Source organism: Branchiostoma lanceolatum, chromosome 18 (assembly GCF_035083965.1).
Source record: "Branchiostoma lanceolatum isolate klBraLanc5 chromosome 18, klBraLanc5.hap2, whole genome shotgun sequence".
Taxonomy (NCBI): Eukaryota; Metazoa; Chordata; class Leptocardii; order Amphioxiformes; family Branchiostomatidae; genus Branchiostoma; species Branchiostoma lanceolatum.
Window position 1 is genome coordinate 4,400,177 of NC_089739.1, and position 19,624 is coordinate 4,419,800.

At 41.2% G+C, this 19,624-nt stretch overlaps 2 protein-coding genes across 3 annotated transcripts; both read right to left on the reverse strand.

Moving 5' to 3' along the window:
• Positions 1-1,181: 1,181 nt before the first annotated feature.
• On the reverse strand, positions 1,182-11,281 carry LOC136423755 (interaptin-like). 2 transcript variants are annotated; one of them, XM_066412032.1, is made up of 5 exons: positions 11,130-11,281; positions 10,637-10,719; positions 7,905-9,939; positions 2,806-2,974; positions 1,182-2,032 (listed from the first exon to the last, which is right to left on the reverse strand). In XM_066412032.1, exons 1-5 carry the CDS (start codon positions 11,215-11,217, stop codon positions 1,912-1,914), a joined length of 2,496 nt encoding a protein of 831 aa, XP_066268129.1. In that variant the 5' UTR covers positions 11,218-11,281; the 3' UTR covers positions 1,182-1,911. The 2 variants fall into 2 exon arrangements, with proteins under 2 accessions (XP_066268129.1, XP_066268130.1); XM_066412033.1 differs by lacking the exons at positions 1,182-2,032; positions 2,806-2,974 and adding an exon at positions 4,028-5,441.
• A 570-nt stretch (positions 11,282-11,851) lies between these two features.
• LOC136424480 (adventurous-gliding motility protein Z-like) lies at positions 11,852-17,776 on the reverse strand. Its single transcript, XM_066413088.1, has 5 exons — positions 17,637-17,776; positions 17,294-17,376; positions 14,296-16,330; positions 13,685-13,862; positions 11,852-13,005 (listed from the first exon to the last, which is right to left on the reverse strand). Exons 1-5 carry the CDS (start codon positions 17,740-17,742, stop codon positions 12,885-12,887), a joined length of 2,523 nt encoding a protein of 840 aa, XP_066269185.1. The 5' UTR covers positions 17,743-17,776; the 3' UTR covers positions 11,852-12,884.
• Between the last annotated feature and the right edge of the window lie 1,848 nt (positions 17,777-19,624).

Genomic DNA, 19,624 nt, shown 5'->3' on the forward strand with positions numbered 1-19,624 from the left:
TATGTTACACAGAAAAGTTAGCAAATCGGATAAAAGGGGTATGCGTAATTATTTCACTCACTTTCATCTATGAACCGTCTCAGTATGACTATGAGATCTTATGCATCTGGCATCATAATAATATAATAAGAAGTTTATTGCAAATTCTTGCCCGTAGGCTAATCGCAAATACATGTAACATGAAAGGACGGACAGACAATTGATAACAATATAGCATGTGACTTTTCTAGTCTAAATACTAACACTAAACTCTATCTTATTTGGGTTTGACTTCTTTTTCCGAGACAGTGGAAGACGAATGGTCCCACTTTTTCTATGGTGTGTGGGTTTTGTGATGTTAAGAGGAGAGTAGTTTTCTTTTTGTCTGTTAACTTGGAGAAATTTGGATGGAATTTGGTGGCCTCTTGAAACAGCGCCTTTCTTTCGTGATCGTAGAAGGGGCAACTTGAAATAACATGTGTTGCATAAGGTATGGAATGACAACGGAAAAAAATGTATTAGGCCCGTCGTTTGTTTCAGATATGAAAATAAAAGGACTAAGAATGGACAGGCCTCTGTCATACGTTTCCAATACAGGGTTTACAAAATATTAAATCTGATATGGGAGGCTGCAGTTTTGATAGAGGTCGCCAGGGGTCCCGATCACTTTATGCACTGTATGCAGCCAAATCCGGGCTCTAATATATCGTCCAACGTTTCAGAGAAAGCAAACACAAGCAGCGACACTCAAGTTGTCAAAGTCATAATAGAATTGGTATGGACAGAAGCCAAAAGCAGAAGAGGCCGCCCATACTCCACAGTTCATTTTGACATTATAGAATTAGAAACTGACTGGTCTAAGTGGAAAAGACCTGACAGAAATGATGTGTAACCGAGAATACTGGACGCAGAACTTTGTAGACACTTCAACTCGCCGGAGTATGATTATGTATGTATGCATGTATGCTTTACAATAAAAAAACACAACTACTGACAAATATCTCTTAATAAAAGATAACACACATGAGATAAAGACTCACAAAATACATATCGATTGTTTGCAAGCATAACAATAGAAAGAAACAAAAGGGTGCGATTGTCGAACGGTAGACGGCGTCCCCACTCCCGAAACTACAATGCAAAGCCAAAATTTAGCCTATAGCTGAGAGTCATTTTACGATATAATCGGACAAAATCGTATACAATACACCGAACTTTACGATTATAGGGTACACAGTTATTCATTGTTTTTACAATTGAGTGGATGGTAAATGGTTTGGTGATTTGGAATTCTATACCAGATGGACGAATTATACAGAAAAAAAAGGTATACGAATGATTGGCATATACTGTACAATAAAATCATGCTGTACGCATATATCATCAAGTCATTCAATAAAAGCAAATCAAACAAGAATATTTCCGCAAAGAAAAGTAGTTTACGAAACTCATTACTTGCGCCCTAGTGATGGGGATCGGGAGCGTTATATATACAGTGCAGAAAAATACACAGTGATATCGTTTTCTTAGCTGATCTTTAAAATACACAAGCAAACAAACAAACAAACAAACAAACAAACAAAAATAAACCTTAGCGCATACAAGTAATAAAATAGATGGTTACTTTGGGACTGTCATCAGGTAAGTATTGTGTTAAACAAAATATACCACTAAAATGCTTCTATCGCCAAATTCTCACCAAAAATTATAAAGCTATGAACTGATATTTCATATCTAGGAGATATAGAACATCGGCTAATAATCATAAAATGTTATAATAATGTCGGCATTGTGTGCAAAATAAGACTCGATACAATGCATGTAACGCTAAATTCACACACAGAGGCACACATACACACATTTGGTATCTAGTAGATGGCTTGAGAACACTGGCCATTAGATATTTGTCTCTGACATTCATTTCTAATATATCTATCCTCGAGTGCCCAAAGCTATCCACTCAACCGTTCCAGCGTAAAATGCCGAGCCATAGCCAGGTCCATACGACATTCCGAAATAAGTTCTAGTTGCGTAGGTTACAGAAATCTCAAAGCTGTTTGAAAAAAAGAAGAAAATAAAAACACGTTGATTAGTAATTGGCCCGTCTTAATATAAAAAAAAGTCATGGACCATAAATCAAACCTTCAGCGCCGTCATTTCTGGCTTTGACTTCGTTATTGATATTCTCAGTCAAAGTGCCGTTTGAAGCTAAATCAGGCCATGTTGACGTGATTATATGGATGACCCCCCCCCCCCCAAGAAAAACAAGTTTTTGGCCGTACTGTGAATAGTACAAAGCAGCTGGAAGGTCAGAAAATATATGCTGTAAATTTCGAACTCAACAAAATATTTTGGAAAACAGATGATAATGCCGTAGAATGCCAAACTCAATTCCAAAGCCAAAGAAGAAGATGTGAAAAAAAGAAAAATCTATCATTCGGTATACTATACTCTGAGCATTATATATTGTTCAACCTTCCTGACCACGTAGATTTCACAATGAAGGCAACTTATTCTTTCCAAACCTGTTCTTTATTCGCACGCTCGCATCAGTTTTGGGGCTCTCAGAGAGGATGTCATTGATACAATCGAATCAACATGGCCTTAGATACAAAATGTAGAAAAATGACTGCAAAGACGACAAAGCACATAATGCGTAAACAGATTCGTTTTTTTATCGATGAAAATTCGTTGAGCACTCTGTTATACTTTAGGTCGCAGAGAGCACTGTCCTAGTTGAATGGGAGAATTACTGATATTTTCATTCAAAGATTGCCATTTGAAAATAACGTAGATGTTCTATAATTATATATAGTTTATACTCACCTGTTCCTGTGGTCGTCGTCCATATCAATCTTAGAAATGGTGACAAAAATGACGGGGGTGCGTTGAAAGGGAATGTCGAAGTTAACGTAGCGGTCTTCCTTCGACCCATACGATTGTGACTGGCTCCAGAAATTCCGTATTTCAGGAAGGTGCCAGGTGCCCCATTCGTCTGGAAACCAACCACGATATGAAATGGTAAGACTTTGAACAAATGCGTATTTTTCCTTCGTGTTTTAATAGATATATGTATGTAATGTACCCACATTTACCGGTGCTTTGATTATTCAAAAACAATATGTGGAAGAGTAGTTGAAAGCGTATCAAAATTATGGAAAAATATCCGGACAGTGCGAAAGATGTTTCTTACTTGTTTTAAAAACATGAGACAATTACACATATATGGCAAGGGCTTGTCAATTAGCCGCCATTTACAGGGGACGACCTTTTGAAAAATTTACGGATTTAACTCTTTCAATCATACCAGCTGCAGTGCGCAAGTTTAGTCGAGATTGTTTTATTCTCCACCATAGTTGCAATGTGCTCTAGGCCTGTGTCACCCAAACACAGAAACAATGTAATTACACAAATAGAAAATGATACGAAATAAGTACAAGAACAACAGCGATCTAAACACACGGTGGGTAAAATATTTGCAGAGATTTGATTGAAAGAGATAATTATTGGTTGGAACCCCTGGGGGCTTGAAAATGGTACATACTGCTGTTTTTAAGGATTATTAGTTAAGAGCTTATTAGAGAGGAATGTGGTAATTTAACACACTCACAGCTATCAGTTTACCATACTCCTCCCTACCGTTGTGTGTGTGCTATAAACAAAGAAAGCCATGTATATGGTTCTCTACACCTAGGGGTTTTGACGTGTCGTTTACATTTAAAACAATCAAACATGACTCTTGCACACAAATTTGCACAATATCAAACTTTTGTAGAATTGAATAATAAGCAGAAATAGATTGTTTACATGAAATTATATCAATAATAGTCCTAAAATGATAATATATAATGTACATTGTAACGTTTTTCATTCATCGCTTTGCACACACACACACACAAATTAACACACACAATTTGCATTGAAAAAAAATCCAAGAATAAAACACACAAAAGACACACAACATGTTTTAAAAATCTTGCTGTACGTGTATAATATCATTTAAAACGAAATCAAACATCAAAAGGAAAGTGATTGTTAAAACGTCATGCTTGCCCCCTTGGGCATTGTCGATACAATGAAAAAATCTTAACATGCAGGCCAAACGCTAGCTGATGTTTTAACACACAAAGAACAAAAATCAGTAATTTGTAAGAAGTAAAACACAAAGTAATAATGTCTGTTTACGTTGAAAGTGTTATAACTCTTATATGAAGTTTAAGACAATATAATTAGACAAGAAATGTACAAAAATGTCAAAGCAGGGCACATTCATATACCTGATGTCATGTAAGAACAAACATATAATGGACAAAGTATGTAGTGATGTTTCCAAAGGTTTCAAAAAGAGAGAAGAAACTACTAGGTGATCAACATTAGTTTAGCAATAGTCCACAGTTTGTCTGCTTTGTGTTTAGTTTTCAATTTTAGAATGTAGCATTTTATCAATTCATGTTTTACATTATGCTTCTTATAGACCACGTGTGGTCATCTGTGCATTAAGCCATTTTGGGTAGGAATATGCAATACAGACTATTATCATTATTTATTATAAATTCACACACACATAAAAACACATTTGTTATCTAGCATATGGATTGGAAACGTTGGCGGTTAAACATCTCTGACTTTAGATTCTCACACTCGTTTGCCCAACGCTATCCACTGAACCGTTCCAGCGTAAAATGCCGAGCCATAGCCAGGTCCAAATTCCATTAGGAAACCGCCTGTATATACGTAGGTGACTACAACCTCAAAGCTGTTTAAAAAGAAGAAAAACAATAACAAAAAAAGTTAGTAATTCGTCTTGATCAATATCAGACCATAATACCATAAAACCTTCATTTCTGGGTCTGAGTACTATTTTGATATTGTTATTCAAAGTGTCACATCATTAGCACAGTTCTCCGTAAAATACAAACATGTTACAATATGGAACCGTTTTCAGACAAATATAGAAACAAGCTCCTCGTTTATTATGCCTAGAGGTGCCATGAAAAGCCATCTCTTAGGCCACCATAGTTCCCTGTAATAGCCTCGTATGTTCAGTTCTTATCTTATTTTCATTCATATCAATAATGATTTGATTACCCTTATTATATCCCTTTCTATTCATTGCCTATAATACTTTATTATCATTTTGACTATCGGTAGTCTATGGTCAATTTTGATTTTACAGAGGGGAGGGGGCTATGACAAGTAATTTACGCCCCAACTGCCCAATGGCAATGGGGTGTTAGCAAACAAAGAAGCAAACAAATATTTCAAGCGAAGATATCCATACTCTGCGACTGACCTGTTCCTGTGGCCGTAGTCCGTGTCTGATTTGGAAATGGCAACATACACGACTGGATTGCTTCGGAAATGAGTGGTGAAGTAAACGCGATGGCTCTGTTTTGAGCCATACGCCTGATGAGTGCCCCAAAAATTCGTATATTCCGGAAGGTCCCATGTGCCTGACTCGTCTGTAAACCAACCACGATATGAAATAGTAAGACTTGGTAAAAAAAAATGGTAAACGAATGTGTATTTTTCTACGTCTCCTTTTTTGTATATACCGGAGGATCAAATTAAGTTCGTCATCAGTCTCTGTGTAAGTCCTATATGAGTATGTGTTTATCGACATTTTTAATACTTTGATATGATTGCAAAACCTTTCCAAATATGAAAACGTATCAGAATCGATTGACGAAAAGGCAAATGGGATGAGTAAAGGAGTATACGTAGACGCTCTTTCTTGTTTTAGCAATATGAGGAAATTACAAATAGAATAAAAAATAAATTGTTCTCCAACTCAAACAATCGACGCAAGGGAATTTTCGACCGAAATTCGAATCACTCGATCTTCACCCGCTATCTGAACCCAGTGCAATAGACACGTGCTTTTTACCCAGGTATGACATCACGTCAGCACTCGGTCAAGGTTTGTCGGAAGATCTGGGCACACCAAGCGGCTCTTGACCGGGACGGGGGACGATACCAGCTACCAACACTGCACGAAATCGATGCTTTTAATGATAAGCTATTGATCAGGCACGACAATTTTGAGTTGATTGTGTCTCTTGGGTCATTTAAATGTGCTTTCCATTTCCCCTGGGTTAACGACCACATCGTGATTGTTATTCCCAAAGTTGGACTGCACGAAATGACCTCGGATCCTGACGTATCCGGACAGGAGGACTCAGAGATCCAGAACCTCAGATCCGTAAGAATCCAGACGGCTACGGGGGCCGTATTGTACTAAAACAAGTCAAATTTACCTACATTATACTACATATGCAAGTGGTACACTGATGTTGTATACCACTTGCAAATTAATTCAGGTAAATTTGAGTTGTTTTGGTACAATACGGTCCCTGTATCCGTCTGGATTCTTACGGATCTGAGGTTCCGGATCTCCGAGTTCTCCTGTCCGGATACGTCAGGATCTGAGGCCATTTCGTGCCGTGTTGGTAGCTGGTATCGTCCCCAGTGCAACTTTAACGCAGTGAGTAAAAAGCACGTGTCCACAGCGCTTGGGTCAGATAGCTGAAGAAGATTGAGTGATCCGGTCGAAAATTCGGTAAGGCGATTCTTAGAGTTGGAGAACAGTTTATTTCTTATATATAGTTTATTATAAACAGTTTATTATAGAACAGTTTATTCTTTATTATATTTGTAATTGCCTTGAATTGGTGTTTATGACCAAGCATATATTATGCAAATGTGCAAGTCTTTTGCAAGAATAGAATTGTTCATGGAGATATGAGGTCATGGAACTCTTGTTGTAATTGCCTTGAATTGGTATATGATATATTATGAAGGGAAAAGCTCATCAGCTGTTCAGTTATCACAGCGCCTTTATGGCCTCTAGGCTCAGGTCGCCCAAACACAGAAACGGAGAAATAACATTACGAGATTAAAGTACGATGAAAACACCGATGTAAAGTGCTTGCTTGGTGGGTAAAATGCTCGCTTATCTTTGTCCAAAGGAAGATCATTGGTTCAATCAAACCCCCTGAATACTTGAAAACAATGCAAAATACTGCTTATCCATCTTAGATCTTATAAGAAAGAATGTAAAATACACACAGCAACTCCTGCCACCCTTGCTGTCGTCCGTTTACACCTATGTAGCCCAGGGGCTATGGAAACCGAGCAAACCACAGTCCTTTACACTCAAAGGCCTTAACATGACTTCTTCTACTAACACTGAAAAGTGTCTCTTGCCTTAGCAGTATAAACAGCATTAAAATCAGAGTTAAGTATACGCAGAAATAGATGTTTTAATCTTTATATCGCTCTTGACAAAAAATTAGAAGCAATGAGAATGAAACTGGTCGCTCATTGTGTAGGACAGCCTAGAGTTATAGCATGCAAACGGGTATGTACTACCGTATAACGGAAACCTACAAAGGGGTGTGTTACTCCAATGGGTGGTTATACCGGCTCTACAGATACAATTACAAGGGAAAAGAAGCAGAGGGGGAAGGGGGATTTCAACTCCATTGACAACTTGATATCTGACTTCAACCTTATTGAAGTGAAGGAAATCTATTCCCTGATGGAGGATAGGGTTAATGGCGTGGAGGACGTTTTCAACATTGGTTCGAGCGGGAGCTCAATTAAAGCCGTTCACTTGACCCGAGGCACGCTGGCGGTGTTGCTGCGTCCTAAACTTGAATTGTGTTATCATTGACTTTACAATAGGAATATCATTCAAAACGTAAAAGTATGACCAAAAAGGCAACAAAACACACAAAGCTTTTGTCGATGAGATTCGTTCGGTGCATTGTCTTTATGATCGGCCGCAACGACGCCGCCAGCGTGCCGCGGGTTCAGGGAGAGGGGGGGGGGGGGGGGTTAAGAACAAAATGTTCAGTTAACAGTGACAGAAAATTAGGATTAGCTTAGCAAAACTAGATGATATGTGGAATGTTGACACTTACAGTGATCGAAGGATGAACCTGGTTGTTGGATTGTCTCTAATAAGCCATTGATGCTTCCGGAAAGGGAGTCGGTAGTACTGCTGATCTCCGCGACGTTCTGTTCCAATGTGTTCACCGATTCCGCCAGTCCGTCGTCCTGCTGACTGCGCTGCAGTGCGTTTATCGCGCTCTGATGATTGGACAGTTGAGTCGTGACGGTATCCAAGTCACTCTCGATCATTTCGTATGTGCTCTCCGACGACGTCCCAATCGCCACAGCATGGGCCTCCAAGTCGTCCACTGACGTCTCCATGTTGTCGAGTTTGTTGTCGAACTCCTGCATGTCAGCCTCAAAGGCTGCTGTCATGGCTTGTTGCACTTGCTCGTCTGGAATCGCGTCTATCTTTTCCTGGATGGCCGCCTGTTGTGCCTGAACGGCCTGACGGTAGTTTGTGTCGACCTCCTGGACTGAAGAGGAAAAAGCACTACTCTCCTGTGTGTTGGTAGTAACTCTAGTCCCCAGGCCTGCAATGTTACCAGATAAGACAGATACTCCGTCGTAAGTCTGGGCTGTGAGCTCCAAGTCCGACTGTGCTTGTTGCAGAGATTCCTCTGTAGTTAGAAGAGCTGTCTCCAACTCGTCGAATTTCTCGTCTGATGCGGACATCGAATCACTAAGCTGCTGGTATATGGTTGTAAGGGAAGTTTGGGTGTCCTCGACCCACTGAATCGATTGATCTACACTGGCGAAATCATCCAACATGGCGGACGGGCTGGGATACTGGTCAAACTGTTGTCCAGCGACATCCACGTCTGTCGAGAGGCCGTCGACTAGATTTTGTAGAGTAGTTATAGTCTCTGAATCAATGGAATCGCCGGCAGAGGTCACTTGTGTTTCCGCTGTCTGCAGACGCTCTTCTTCGGTTGACACTTGTTGCTGGTAGGTGGCGTTAGATGTTTCTATCTGTTCGTCAAAGGTTCCCAGCGTCTGGTTGAACGCTTGGAGTGCAGCATCCTCTGTCTGAATGGACTGCTGTTGGCTGACTTGTTGCTGTTGGATCGACTCTTGCAGGTTTTGATTTTGATCGACCCTAGAGGTCAGTCCAGTCATGTTAGCGTGGAGGTTTTGCATGGTAGACTCCATTTGTGTAACTGAGTCAGCGATGCCTGTATCTGCTGCCAAAGTGTCAAGTCTTGCCTCAATACCATCCAAACGCAGGCTTTTGGCATTGCTTTGCTGCTCATGCTTACCACTGAGATCTGAAGTTTGTTGCTTAAGAGATTTCTTTTGTTGGTCACTGTTGTTGAATCGAGACTGTTGATCTTGGATCTGTGTGTTGATGTTTGCTGTTTGATTTTGAATCTGCGTTTTGTTGTTCCTGAGCACCATGACTGTCGCTTGCAAAGTCTCCAACAGCTGTCGAATCTGAGCGTGGCGCTGCACGTGAGTTTCAAACGAGTTACGGACGTTTGTGAGCTGGTCATCTTCTCCACTAAGCGTGGCCTCGTGTGCCTCTAGCTGCGAGCGTTGCTCTGACAGCTGAGCGCCGAGGCCGGCAACTTCTTGGATCAGTAACTGGACTTTGGTTTGCAGCGCTATCGTGCGCTCGTCCAATCTCTGATCCTTCAACCGCACGGCAGCAATTTGAGAGTTGACCGTTTGCATGAGTCCTTGTATCTCCGTCCTTTTTTCTTCCCTCGCGCGTTCGTAGTCTTGAAGGTCCTGCCGGAATACGTATCTAACTTGACCCTGCCGGTCCGCTTCTTGGTTTACTGACTCCGTAATCGTCTGTCTCTGCTCTTCATTTCCGTAGCCAATGTCTGCCAGATATTCATCCATAATGACAGAAAACGATTCGATTTCCTCCTCACGTTCGTTGAAGTTACCATCCCAGTACTCGTCCTTGCTGTTGAGGCTTTCATGTTTTTGACCCACGCTGTTGTTAAAGTAGTCAAAGGTCTCCGCCATGGTGACCAACCGAGGCTCTAAAACGTCGAGTTCCTCTCGTATTGTTTTCGTCTTTCTGTGCTGTGTTGAGAGTTCCTCATCGATGACCTATGAGCAGCGAATGGCCGAAAAAAATGATTATGCTTTTGCCAACATTTGAAGAAGGGGCCCCTCTGGCAGTTAACCCTTTTCTCACTTTCGGGCTTAACCCCTACGTGGCCTCGGACTTCTGGGCTATTATGTGGTCACGGCCGGGTCCCTGGATTTCTTTAAACGAAAAGTTCAAATAAAACTGGGACCCTGTAACAAATGGACCCAATAAGCTAATCATAGCAGCACACTACCCCCCCCCCCTCCCCGATCCGACAGTCTATCGGGACAAATTTGTGGCTTCGGGGCACGGTGCAAATGCGTGATACCACAGTACCATTTGTAGATTAGAAGCGCACAAGGTTATGAAAAATAGAATCTTATACATGCACGGGTAACAGCAACGTCGTGCTGAACGAACGTGGAAGAATTTGATGAAAATTCAATTAAGAAAATAAATCAAATTTCTTATTTTAGAAGTTTTTCTTGAAGTTGTATCTCCAAATTGGAAAACGTACATTTGCACGCAGCTGTATTTCCGCGGGTTTCTGTGCATATGTCTTTACACCTAGCGTTTTAAACGGAGTGCATTTCGAGTTAATGAATCGTGCAATCAAACCATGGTGGGTTTTCAACTATAGTTTGTGACAGTCACTGACAATAAACGTTTTCCAATATTCTTCATATAGAAGCTAGGCTTTAATTTCTTACCTACCTTCAATTTTCCAAATCCTACAGCAAAAGTTTCGCCCTCTCTCTCCAGACCTTTAAAAAAGAGTGCCAGCTTTCGAAACGACCCTGAAATAATACCAGGTTCAAATTGGTTATCAAAAAAGGAATTGAGATCCCCAAAGCTTAGATTCTATTTCATAGCAGTTCGTATTAGATTAGTCACTTGTTCAACTTGTTACCATAGATATATAGCCCTCGGGCAAGAACTTCCAAATAAAACTCGACTGTTGAAATAAGCTTTTTTTTTTTTTAAATCTGACTAAAGCAAACGAATCTTTGATCTAACGGGAAGCGGCTTTTCCAACATATAACAGTACCTTATTTTGACTTAGCTTGCTACAATCGACATCGTTGATCATGTATTCTTATGAACAATATCTTGACAGCCACATTGCACATTTACAACTCTATGTGGCAGAGTAGGAATATTATTATATTTCGCAGGCTGCCAAAAAGACAAACCAAAAAAGTCTAACCTTGGAGATTTTGTAGCCGATATGCGTAGTCAATCGCAGGTTCACTACACACGATCAGAAGCACCAGGAAGCAAATAGAACGCCACATGGTTGTTGATTTTGTGAAGATGCAGGTCGCACGCCTGCCTCGCACACACCCTTACTGTACTGGCTCTACAAATCTTCGGCAGAAACTTTAAGCACACCACTCGCACCATAGAATGTCACTTATCAACACAAGCGCTAATGTGCTTAGGCGTCTTTGTCACAGCCTTTTCTCCGTTGGTCTTAAAGTGTCAAGGCAGCGGTGCGGTTAATTCGATGTTCATATAACTCATTTAGATTTGAGTGAACCACTTGATAACACGATTGTTAGAGGCATTGTGGTCACAAAACAAGGCGTCCCCAACCGAGGAAATTTAATCTCAGGCTACTTGAAGACACTGTTTAAGAGCCAAAACAACATTTTTCACACATATATACATATATGAGAAAACTTGTAGGGCCCAAGGAGTATAGTAAAAATGATGATTCTAGAGCACACATCCGTTCCCATTCAACATAGGGCAACATATCTTAGATTCGTAAAGAATTTAACGGCACGCAGAGAGTGGTGTGCATTGTTTTCTCATACGGCAGATTTGGATAAAAGATTTAACATACCATCGGTATCTTGACGTCAATAGAAGTGTTTAAAGACAGACAGAGTATAATTATGTTTGCGTAAAGTCGATTGCGATTGGTAGGTTATCTAATTGACTCAGCGGACAACCAGCTTTAATGGACCTGACAAGCATGCACAATTGATTAGATTATGTTATTTTCTTCGTAGAAAAAAATCAAATTACTTGATTTCATGCCGTCTCACAATATGCTTTGCGTTTCCTTTTGCCCTAGGAAGAAGGCTAAAGAAAATATTATCTTAAAGATTTCCCGCATATCTTATGGTATTACTAACATAATTCCTCCTTCCGATCTTCACATAAAAATTTGGTAAAATCTATAATTATATAAACTTATTAAGTAGGACTTGTTGGGATACAACTACAGAGATGGTAGACAAAGCAAGGTGTGTTTAGACAAAATAAGCCAACAGAAACGGTTTGTTAGTTCTCAGGCAACTGTATTGTCAGAAAAAAATACGTTTTCGGCAGTCGCTGGTACACTGTAGGCGGACTTTGTCGTCACTTACAAAACACACAACAAACTTCACATCAAACTAAGATAAGTTGAAAGTTAGAAATTCATTTTCCATCAACATCAAAATCACTCTATATATACCACATACCAGCGGTTGACAGGACATGCTGTTAAGTATAATGTAATTTAAAAGAACATGCTTTCTTTACAGTATAGTGTATTTTTTGTTGTCATAACTATAACTCGTGTGTATATGATTTAGCATCAACTCAAAACACCAAGTTCACGAAAATAAACGTAACTTAATTACTTTTAGTGTATAGAATATGGCTCAGGAACGTTGGCCATTAAATCTCTGTCTCTTACTTTAACTTTATTCGATACACCACACAACACAACACAACACAAAACAACACAACATATCAGAAGACGTAATTTAGAAACAAAGCCCTTACAAAGCACACAACGTCACAGTTATATTTGAAAAGAACTTAACATCAATGGGTGTTAAGATATCACTACTGTTTTTTCTCAAATGTCGATTTCGTTCCGTCGTTTTTTGTGGAATCCGTTGTTTTCAAAGGTACCCAGTTGCACCCTCTACGTACAGGCTTCTTCTGAACTCTTTTTTCCTGATCAGGCTTTCCTGCCGATAGCGATCCACTCGACTTTACCGGAGTACAGCTGCGTGTCAGACCAGGGCCCAAACTTCAGCTTGAAGCCGGACCGAGTTTCAGACGATGTCTCCACCTTCAACCTGTTTTGATCAAGAAGAACAACAACAATGAACAGTAACAAATTTACCTCCTAATTTCTTTTCAGCTAACTTACCACAGTCAAACAGATTTTATTGAGAGAATGGCGGAAAAAAAGTCCTCAATTTTATGTAAACATATTTTTGATAGTTACCTATAAGTAAGCTTCCAATGATAAATTCATTCAAATGAATTACATATCGAAAACATGGAAATTCTCATTTTCGACTGCTTTGAAAGAATAAGCCAAAAATTAGTATCGTAGATTTAGAAACTTATTATAGACTAGCAACGTTTCGTTTGTATCACAGTACATATATGCCTTATATTTCATTTTATGTTCGTCATGAATTGTTGTCAACTTGTAATTAGCTTAGGGAAATTAGTTTGCAATAAACGAATTATATTACTTATCTTAAAGCAAATGGTCATTTCGTATGGTGACGTAAAGCCGGCGACCCCGTGTATGAGGGAGCTTCAGGTATTAGCCTCAAGCGTCAAATCTTTGCACGTAAAAGAAGCCAACACACTTATCAAGAAGAGTTGGGGTACTTGGCCAAAACGCGAGCCGTAGCGAAGCCGCATTGCACTACCACTAGCTACTTGAAAAAGCACCATGCTTCACCTCAAACGAGGATGCCTTGAAATGAAACGAAAAGCAAACGGGAGTTTGCCACTGACCTATTCACGTTGTCTTTGTTGATGTCCCATTTGGTTATGGTGGCGTAGATGACAGGGGTAGTCTGGAAAGAACGGCTGAAACGGATGTTCCTCGACTGCTCCCCTCGATACGGATTAATAGACCGTGAAAACCAGCTAGTGGACCAGCGCTCGTTGAGCACCAGACTGCCTGTTTCGTCTGCAAAACAACCATAGTATCAAACATAGTAATTGTCTGCAAAGCAAACAAAGTATCAAACATCATCATCGTCTGCAAAACAGACATAGTATCATCGTCTAAAAACAAACAGAATATCAAACGTTGGACATCTCAACATGGTTTGATTTAGTTCTCTTTTGAAAGATCTCCTCTAAAACTGAAAAAAAACGATAAAATTCCATAGGAACAAAGAGTGTAAATTCGGCTTCAATAGCAAGCAATTAACAATGAAAATAAGCCTTGTTTTCAAGGTAGGAAATTTGCTTAGATTTGTTTAGATAATTAAAACAACCCAAATAGAGGTGCCTTTAAACATATCACAATGAAAAGATTATTCAGTGTTTACAACGAGCAAAATATAGGCTAATGAATTATGGAAAACAATATGAAACAGGGACTGGTTGACACTTACAGTCAGTGACGCTGGAACTTGGCTGTCGGAGTTCTTGTTCGATGTCATAGATGCTTCTGGTCAGGGTGGTGGTAGTGCTTCTGACCCCCGCGACATTCTGCCCCAAGGTATTCACTGAATCCGTCAGTCCGCTCGTACCTGTCTGACTGCTTTCCACTACCTCCATCGCGTTCTCGTGGTTAGAAAGCTGAGTCGTGACGGTGTCAAAGTCAGCTTGGACGGTTTCGAGCGTGCTCTCAGAAGACGTTCCGATCGCCAGAGCTGTGGCCTTCAAGTTGTCCACCGAAGTTCCCATGGCGCTGAGTTGGTTGGTCAACACTTGGATGCCTCCTCCCGTCACAGACTCTTGTGTTTGATCTTGTAATTCTGAAATCGCGTCTGTCCGTTGCTGGAGAGTCGTCTGTTGTGTCTGAAGTGGCACGCGGTAGTTTGTGTCTACCCTCTGTACCGACGAGGAAAGGGCGCTAATCCCTTCAGTGTTGGCAGCAACTCGTGTGCTCAGACTGGCAACGTTATCAGATACGGCAGATGCTCCGTTTACGCTCTGGGTTACCGCCAGCAGGTCCGGCAGTGTTTGCTGCAGAGACACCTCTTTTCCATCGCGAGCTGTCTCCATCTCGTCAAATCTTGCATCGAACGCAGTCGTCGAATCAGCGAACTGCTGTTGCAAGGCAGTGAGTGCCGTTTGGGTGTCTTCAACGTCTTGAATCGATTGCTCCACGTTGGCAACGTTTTCCGAAATGGCAGACGGGCTTGGGTACTGGTCAAATTGCTGTTCAGCGCCTTCCACATTTGCTGAGAGGCCGGCGACTATATCCTGCAGAGCAGAGACAATATCTGAACGGCTAGACTCGGCAGAGGACATTTGCGTTTCCATTGACTGCATACGCACATCTTCAGTTGACACTTGTTCCTGGTAGGCGTCGCCAAACGACTCTATCTGTTCGTCAAAGGTATCCAGTGTCTGGCTGAACGCTTGGAGTGCAGCATCCTCTGTCTGAATGGACTGCTGTTGGCTGACTTGCTGCTGTTGGATCGACTCCTGCAGGTGTTGATTTTGTTCAACTTTAGCGGTCAGTCCAGTCATGATGCTTGCATGTAGGCTTTGCACGGTAGCCTCCATCTCGGTCACTGAGTCAGCGATGCCTGTATCTGCTGCCAAAGTGTCAAGTGTAGCCTCAACATCATCTAAACCGAGGCTTTTGGCATTGCTTTGCTGCTCATGGTTATCACTGAGATCTGCGATTTGTTGCCCAAGAGATTGCCGTTGTTGTTCATTGTCGTTAAAGCGAGATTGTTGATCTTGAAGCTGTGTGTTGATGTTTGAAGCTTGAATTTGTATCTGCCCTTTCCTGGTCTGTAGCTCCATGACTGTCCCTTGAACGGTCGCCAACAGCTGCTGAATCTGACCAAACTGCTGCACATGAGTTTCAAACGAGTTTCGGACGTTGGTGAGCTGCCCTTCTTCTCCGGTAAGCGTGGCCTCGTGTGCCTCCAGTTGCAAACGTTGCTCTGACAGTTGCACAGCGAGGTCGGCAACGTCTTCGGTCATTGACTGGACTCTGCTTTGTAGCGCTGCTACGCGGTTGTCTAATGCCTGATCTTTCGCCCTCACGGCAGCAACTTGAGAGTTGACCGTTTGCTTGAGTCCTTGTATCTCCGTCCTTTTTCTTTCTCTCGCTCGTTCGTAGTCCTGAAGTTCCTGTCTGAAGGCTTGTCGAACTTGACCCTGCCGGTATGCTTCTTGGCTCAATGACTCCGTGTACGTCTGCTTATTAGCTTCAATTTCCTGGTCAATCTGTGCAGTACTTTCCTCAAAGGCGGTAGCATGCGATTGGATCCTCTCCTCAGACGTGCGAAGCTCGTCATCCATGTACTCCTCTACGTGGTCCAGGTTCTCTCTCTCTTGACTCACGCTTCTGTTTAGGTTGCCAAGGGTCCCCGCCAGCATACTCAACTGAGGCTCCATGAGTCCCATGCCTCCCCGCATTGATTTGATAGTTTCACCATGTTCTGAGACTAGGCCATCAATGGTCTGTGACCGGTCACACACAAAAAACACTGAATGAGTAAACATGCAACGGGAGAAAACTATGACTAGTAGAAGACATGGAAATATAAGCCATCAGATGGCTACATCATGTCGAAATATGGATGATAACAAAAGGCGTATAAAGACAACCAAAGCAATATGTTAGTGCCCAAAAAAATGGAAATGAAATAAGGCTGAAATCTTTAAGGTAGTGACATTTACTAACTTTGTTCAGCAATTTTGCGAGGTAACTTCATACTTTGAGCATTTTAAAACTACGCAAAAACGTCCTGTACGATGATCCTTTTAGTTTTGCGAGCCTATACAAATCCCCGGCGACAATTTTCAGTTAGTTCTCACATCACAACGACCTCTTAACTTTTGCATCATGGACGTCGCTATACATATTGTGATAGTGCTGTTTGAACTACATGTAATCATATATAGAAATGAGGAAATAAAAAGACTTTCAAAATTCAAAGTTTTGGGGCCTAATATTGCTTGTATTTCTTTTAAATTCTAACCAAGAAATAACCAATTAGGAAGACAAACTAGGACGAGAGTATAGATATTAACAAACTACAGAAAGGGCAGCTTAGAAATACTTTAAGAGAAGAGTTCTATAAGAGGGGTCTTCCAAGACCAAGAGCACTGGGAGAAACAATTCCGTCGACTTACAGGCCTGCCTGTAGGGGATTAATTAAAGATCATGGAAAATAGGGAATCTTGTCATAAGAGTAGTTTCGAGAGCAACAATACAAAGAGTCGACATCAAACATTGCCCGTTCTAGCTAACTGTTTTTAGTAAGTATAGTTATTGCACGCAAAGCGCAGTGTGAACGTTTGTCTGATCTTTTGATCATCAGCCATTGGATTTTCCTGCAGGAAGGCAATGTTAACTGGTCATAAAAGATTCTCAGTATCATTTGATACATTAGTGGTAAGATAGGCCTCTGTTTTATGTACCTTTAGTGTTCCCCATGCACGGTCCATAGTCCTGGCTTGGCTCTCAAGATACTTGATTATATGATCCGTCCTTTTGAAGCCTCCTGAAATAATACAGGGTGAATTTGCCATAGATGTTTTACATCTTTCTTTATAAAGCAGACATTTTTGCCATAGGTCAATCACAAGAAGGGTAGGTTACATATCACAATATATACCATAGTCAGAAGCAGCCATCGGAACATTCATATATAACAGCTACTTTATAATATTCTAACATAATTGTAAACATGATAACATTGCAGTGTTTGAATGTCAAATTCTTAAAACTAGCACAAAAGGCAAAGAAAGCAAACAGGCAAACCTCCCAGGACTGCTAGATCTTTTTTGACGAGAACTGCTTTGTAGCTTGCGACTTCTGGTCCAGTACAGACGGCCAGAACCACGAGGAAACAGGCTGACAGCAACATGGTGTGTTATCTGGGGGACGGGTCGTCGCTCTTCTGCTTCTCACTCCAAAACACTCACTTTAGTAACCTTCGTTTTTAATTAAACGCATTCCTTACACCCCAGGATGTAGCTAATCAGCACGAGATCTAATGTAATTTAGCGTTTTGGTCACGGCTCATCTTTTTCATTTACCTCGTGGTGTCAAGGCCACGAGAAGGTCGAACCTCATCAAGATGTTCCTTTAACTCAATTAGAGTTGTGCGTAACCACATGATACCACGCGTTGTTTTCAATGAACAGGACGTCCCCAACCAAGATAATTGAATCTAAACCTCTCCCCTGGACCGATCTTAATTTACAAGCCAAAGCTGCCTTTGTCACAGTGTTGAACAGATTTGTCTAGCCTTGATTACTTGGCTGATTCGACTGTTGCTTGTTTAAGATGGGTATCAATGGCTGTTTACCAAAACATGCGTTACGTTTCAATGAATATGGTGGTCAGTTACCAGTATATGAAGTGACATGTGCAACACCTGTCACGCTCGTGAAAAGATACTATAAACAAGAGATTTGGAGGTTGGAAAGGTGGTTTCGTGGTTAGGGTATTTGGCATAGAATATGATGCTTCTGGGTTTGGATCCATATCAATGAAAAGGCCGTAATGTTGTGTCCTTGGGAAAGGCACGTTTTGTGAGAACCAGTGTCTTGATTTGGTTATGGCCGTCCTCTATGACGGGACGTCAAGAAGTCCAGTGTTGGAAGAAGCCACGGGTTAAATATGTTAATTAACCCTACCTTACCTTACCTTAGCACCTTAGTTCATCCCGTGCCTTTGAGGCACATCGGGCCTTCTTTTCAACCTGTCGTGGTGTTGTGCTTCCCTCTTTGCCCTGTAACAGGAGCTTCAGTGGCTTCAAGGTCCTTCTCTACGTTTGCTTTTCATGTCAGTCTGGGCCTTCCCCTGCTTCTTTTTCCGCTGAGCGGCTTCCAGTCAAGAATCTTCTTTGCTGTTCTGTTCTCATTCATTCTCAGGACATGTCCTAGCCATCTTAGTCTCATTTCTCTTATCATGTCTGCCACTTCTTTCTGGTTTATTCTGCTGTAGACTTCTTCGTTGGTTATTCTGTCCCTGTATGAGATGCCCAGTATTTTTCTAAGACGTCTTTATATATTTATACTTATTTTGTTCTGTAGACTTAGTATTCTAGTCTTCGGCACTTTTTGTATTTTCCCAAAGGCTGAGCTGGCCTTCCCAATTCTTGTCATAATGTCATTGCGGCACCCGCCTATCCACAGTTAGAAGAGTAGTAGTCCATGCTCAAGTGGGTTGATCAAACCTTACAGTCTTGACGAGGTGACGGTCACCTGTTATGTCAACTATTTTACAAACGTGGTGCTGTAAATATCAACAAATCGATAATGATCATAACAAATGAATGAATGAATAATTAGGATTTTTGAGATTAAAATCGATATATCCATCACCCCCATTTTGCTGCTATCCCGTTGGGGCATTAAATTTCACGGAGCGCTCAACGAATTTCAAAGATAAAAACGAATCCTTCTACGCTTTGTGTGTTTTGTTGCTTTTTCAGTTATACTTGTACATCTTGCATGGTATTCCAATTATGAATTCAAATTCAATGTAGGTCACAGCAAGTGGAATAGGGGCCTAAAGTGGCATACATTCTGACAAAATGGCGTCGGGTAGCGTAACAGTTAGATCGTTGGACTCAGAACCAATAGGTTCGGGCTTCGATACTCGCCATGCCCCGACGTTGTGTCCTTGGAAAAGGCACTTAACACGATATTCATACAATGACAGTGGAGTGACGCCCACCGAGCCTCTTCGGCTAATGTATCAAACTTGTGCCAAAAAACACACTGCGGATTTGGTGCGCC

Bases quoted from the DNA above. Each gene is read 5' to 3' on its own strand.
- LOC136423755 (XM_066412032.1), bottom strand. From the start codon at position 11,217: ATGTGGCGTTCTATTTGCTTCCTGGTGCTTCTGATCGTGTGTAGTGAA. The intron at 10,720-11,129 runs GTTAGACTTTTT...GTATTATTTCAG, and splicing joins TCGGCTACAAAATCTCCAAG to GGTCGTTTCGAAAGCTGGCA. The intron at 2,033-2,805 runs GTGAGTATAAAC...TTTTTCAAACAG, and splicing joins GACGACGACCACAGGAACAG to CTTTGAGATTTCTGTAACCT.
- LOC136424480 (XM_066413088.1), bottom strand. From the start codon at position 17,742: ATGTTGCTGTCAGCCTGTTTCCTCGTGGTTCTGGCCGTCTGTACTGGA. The intron at 16,331-17,293 runs GTACATAAAACA...GACCGGTCACAG, and splicing joins GTGCATGGGGAACACTAAAG to ACCATTGATGGCCTAGTCTC. The intron at 13,863-14,295 runs GTAAGTGTCAAC...GTTGTTTTGCAG, and splicing joins AAGTTCCAGCGTCACTGACT to ACGAAACAGGCAGTCTGGTG.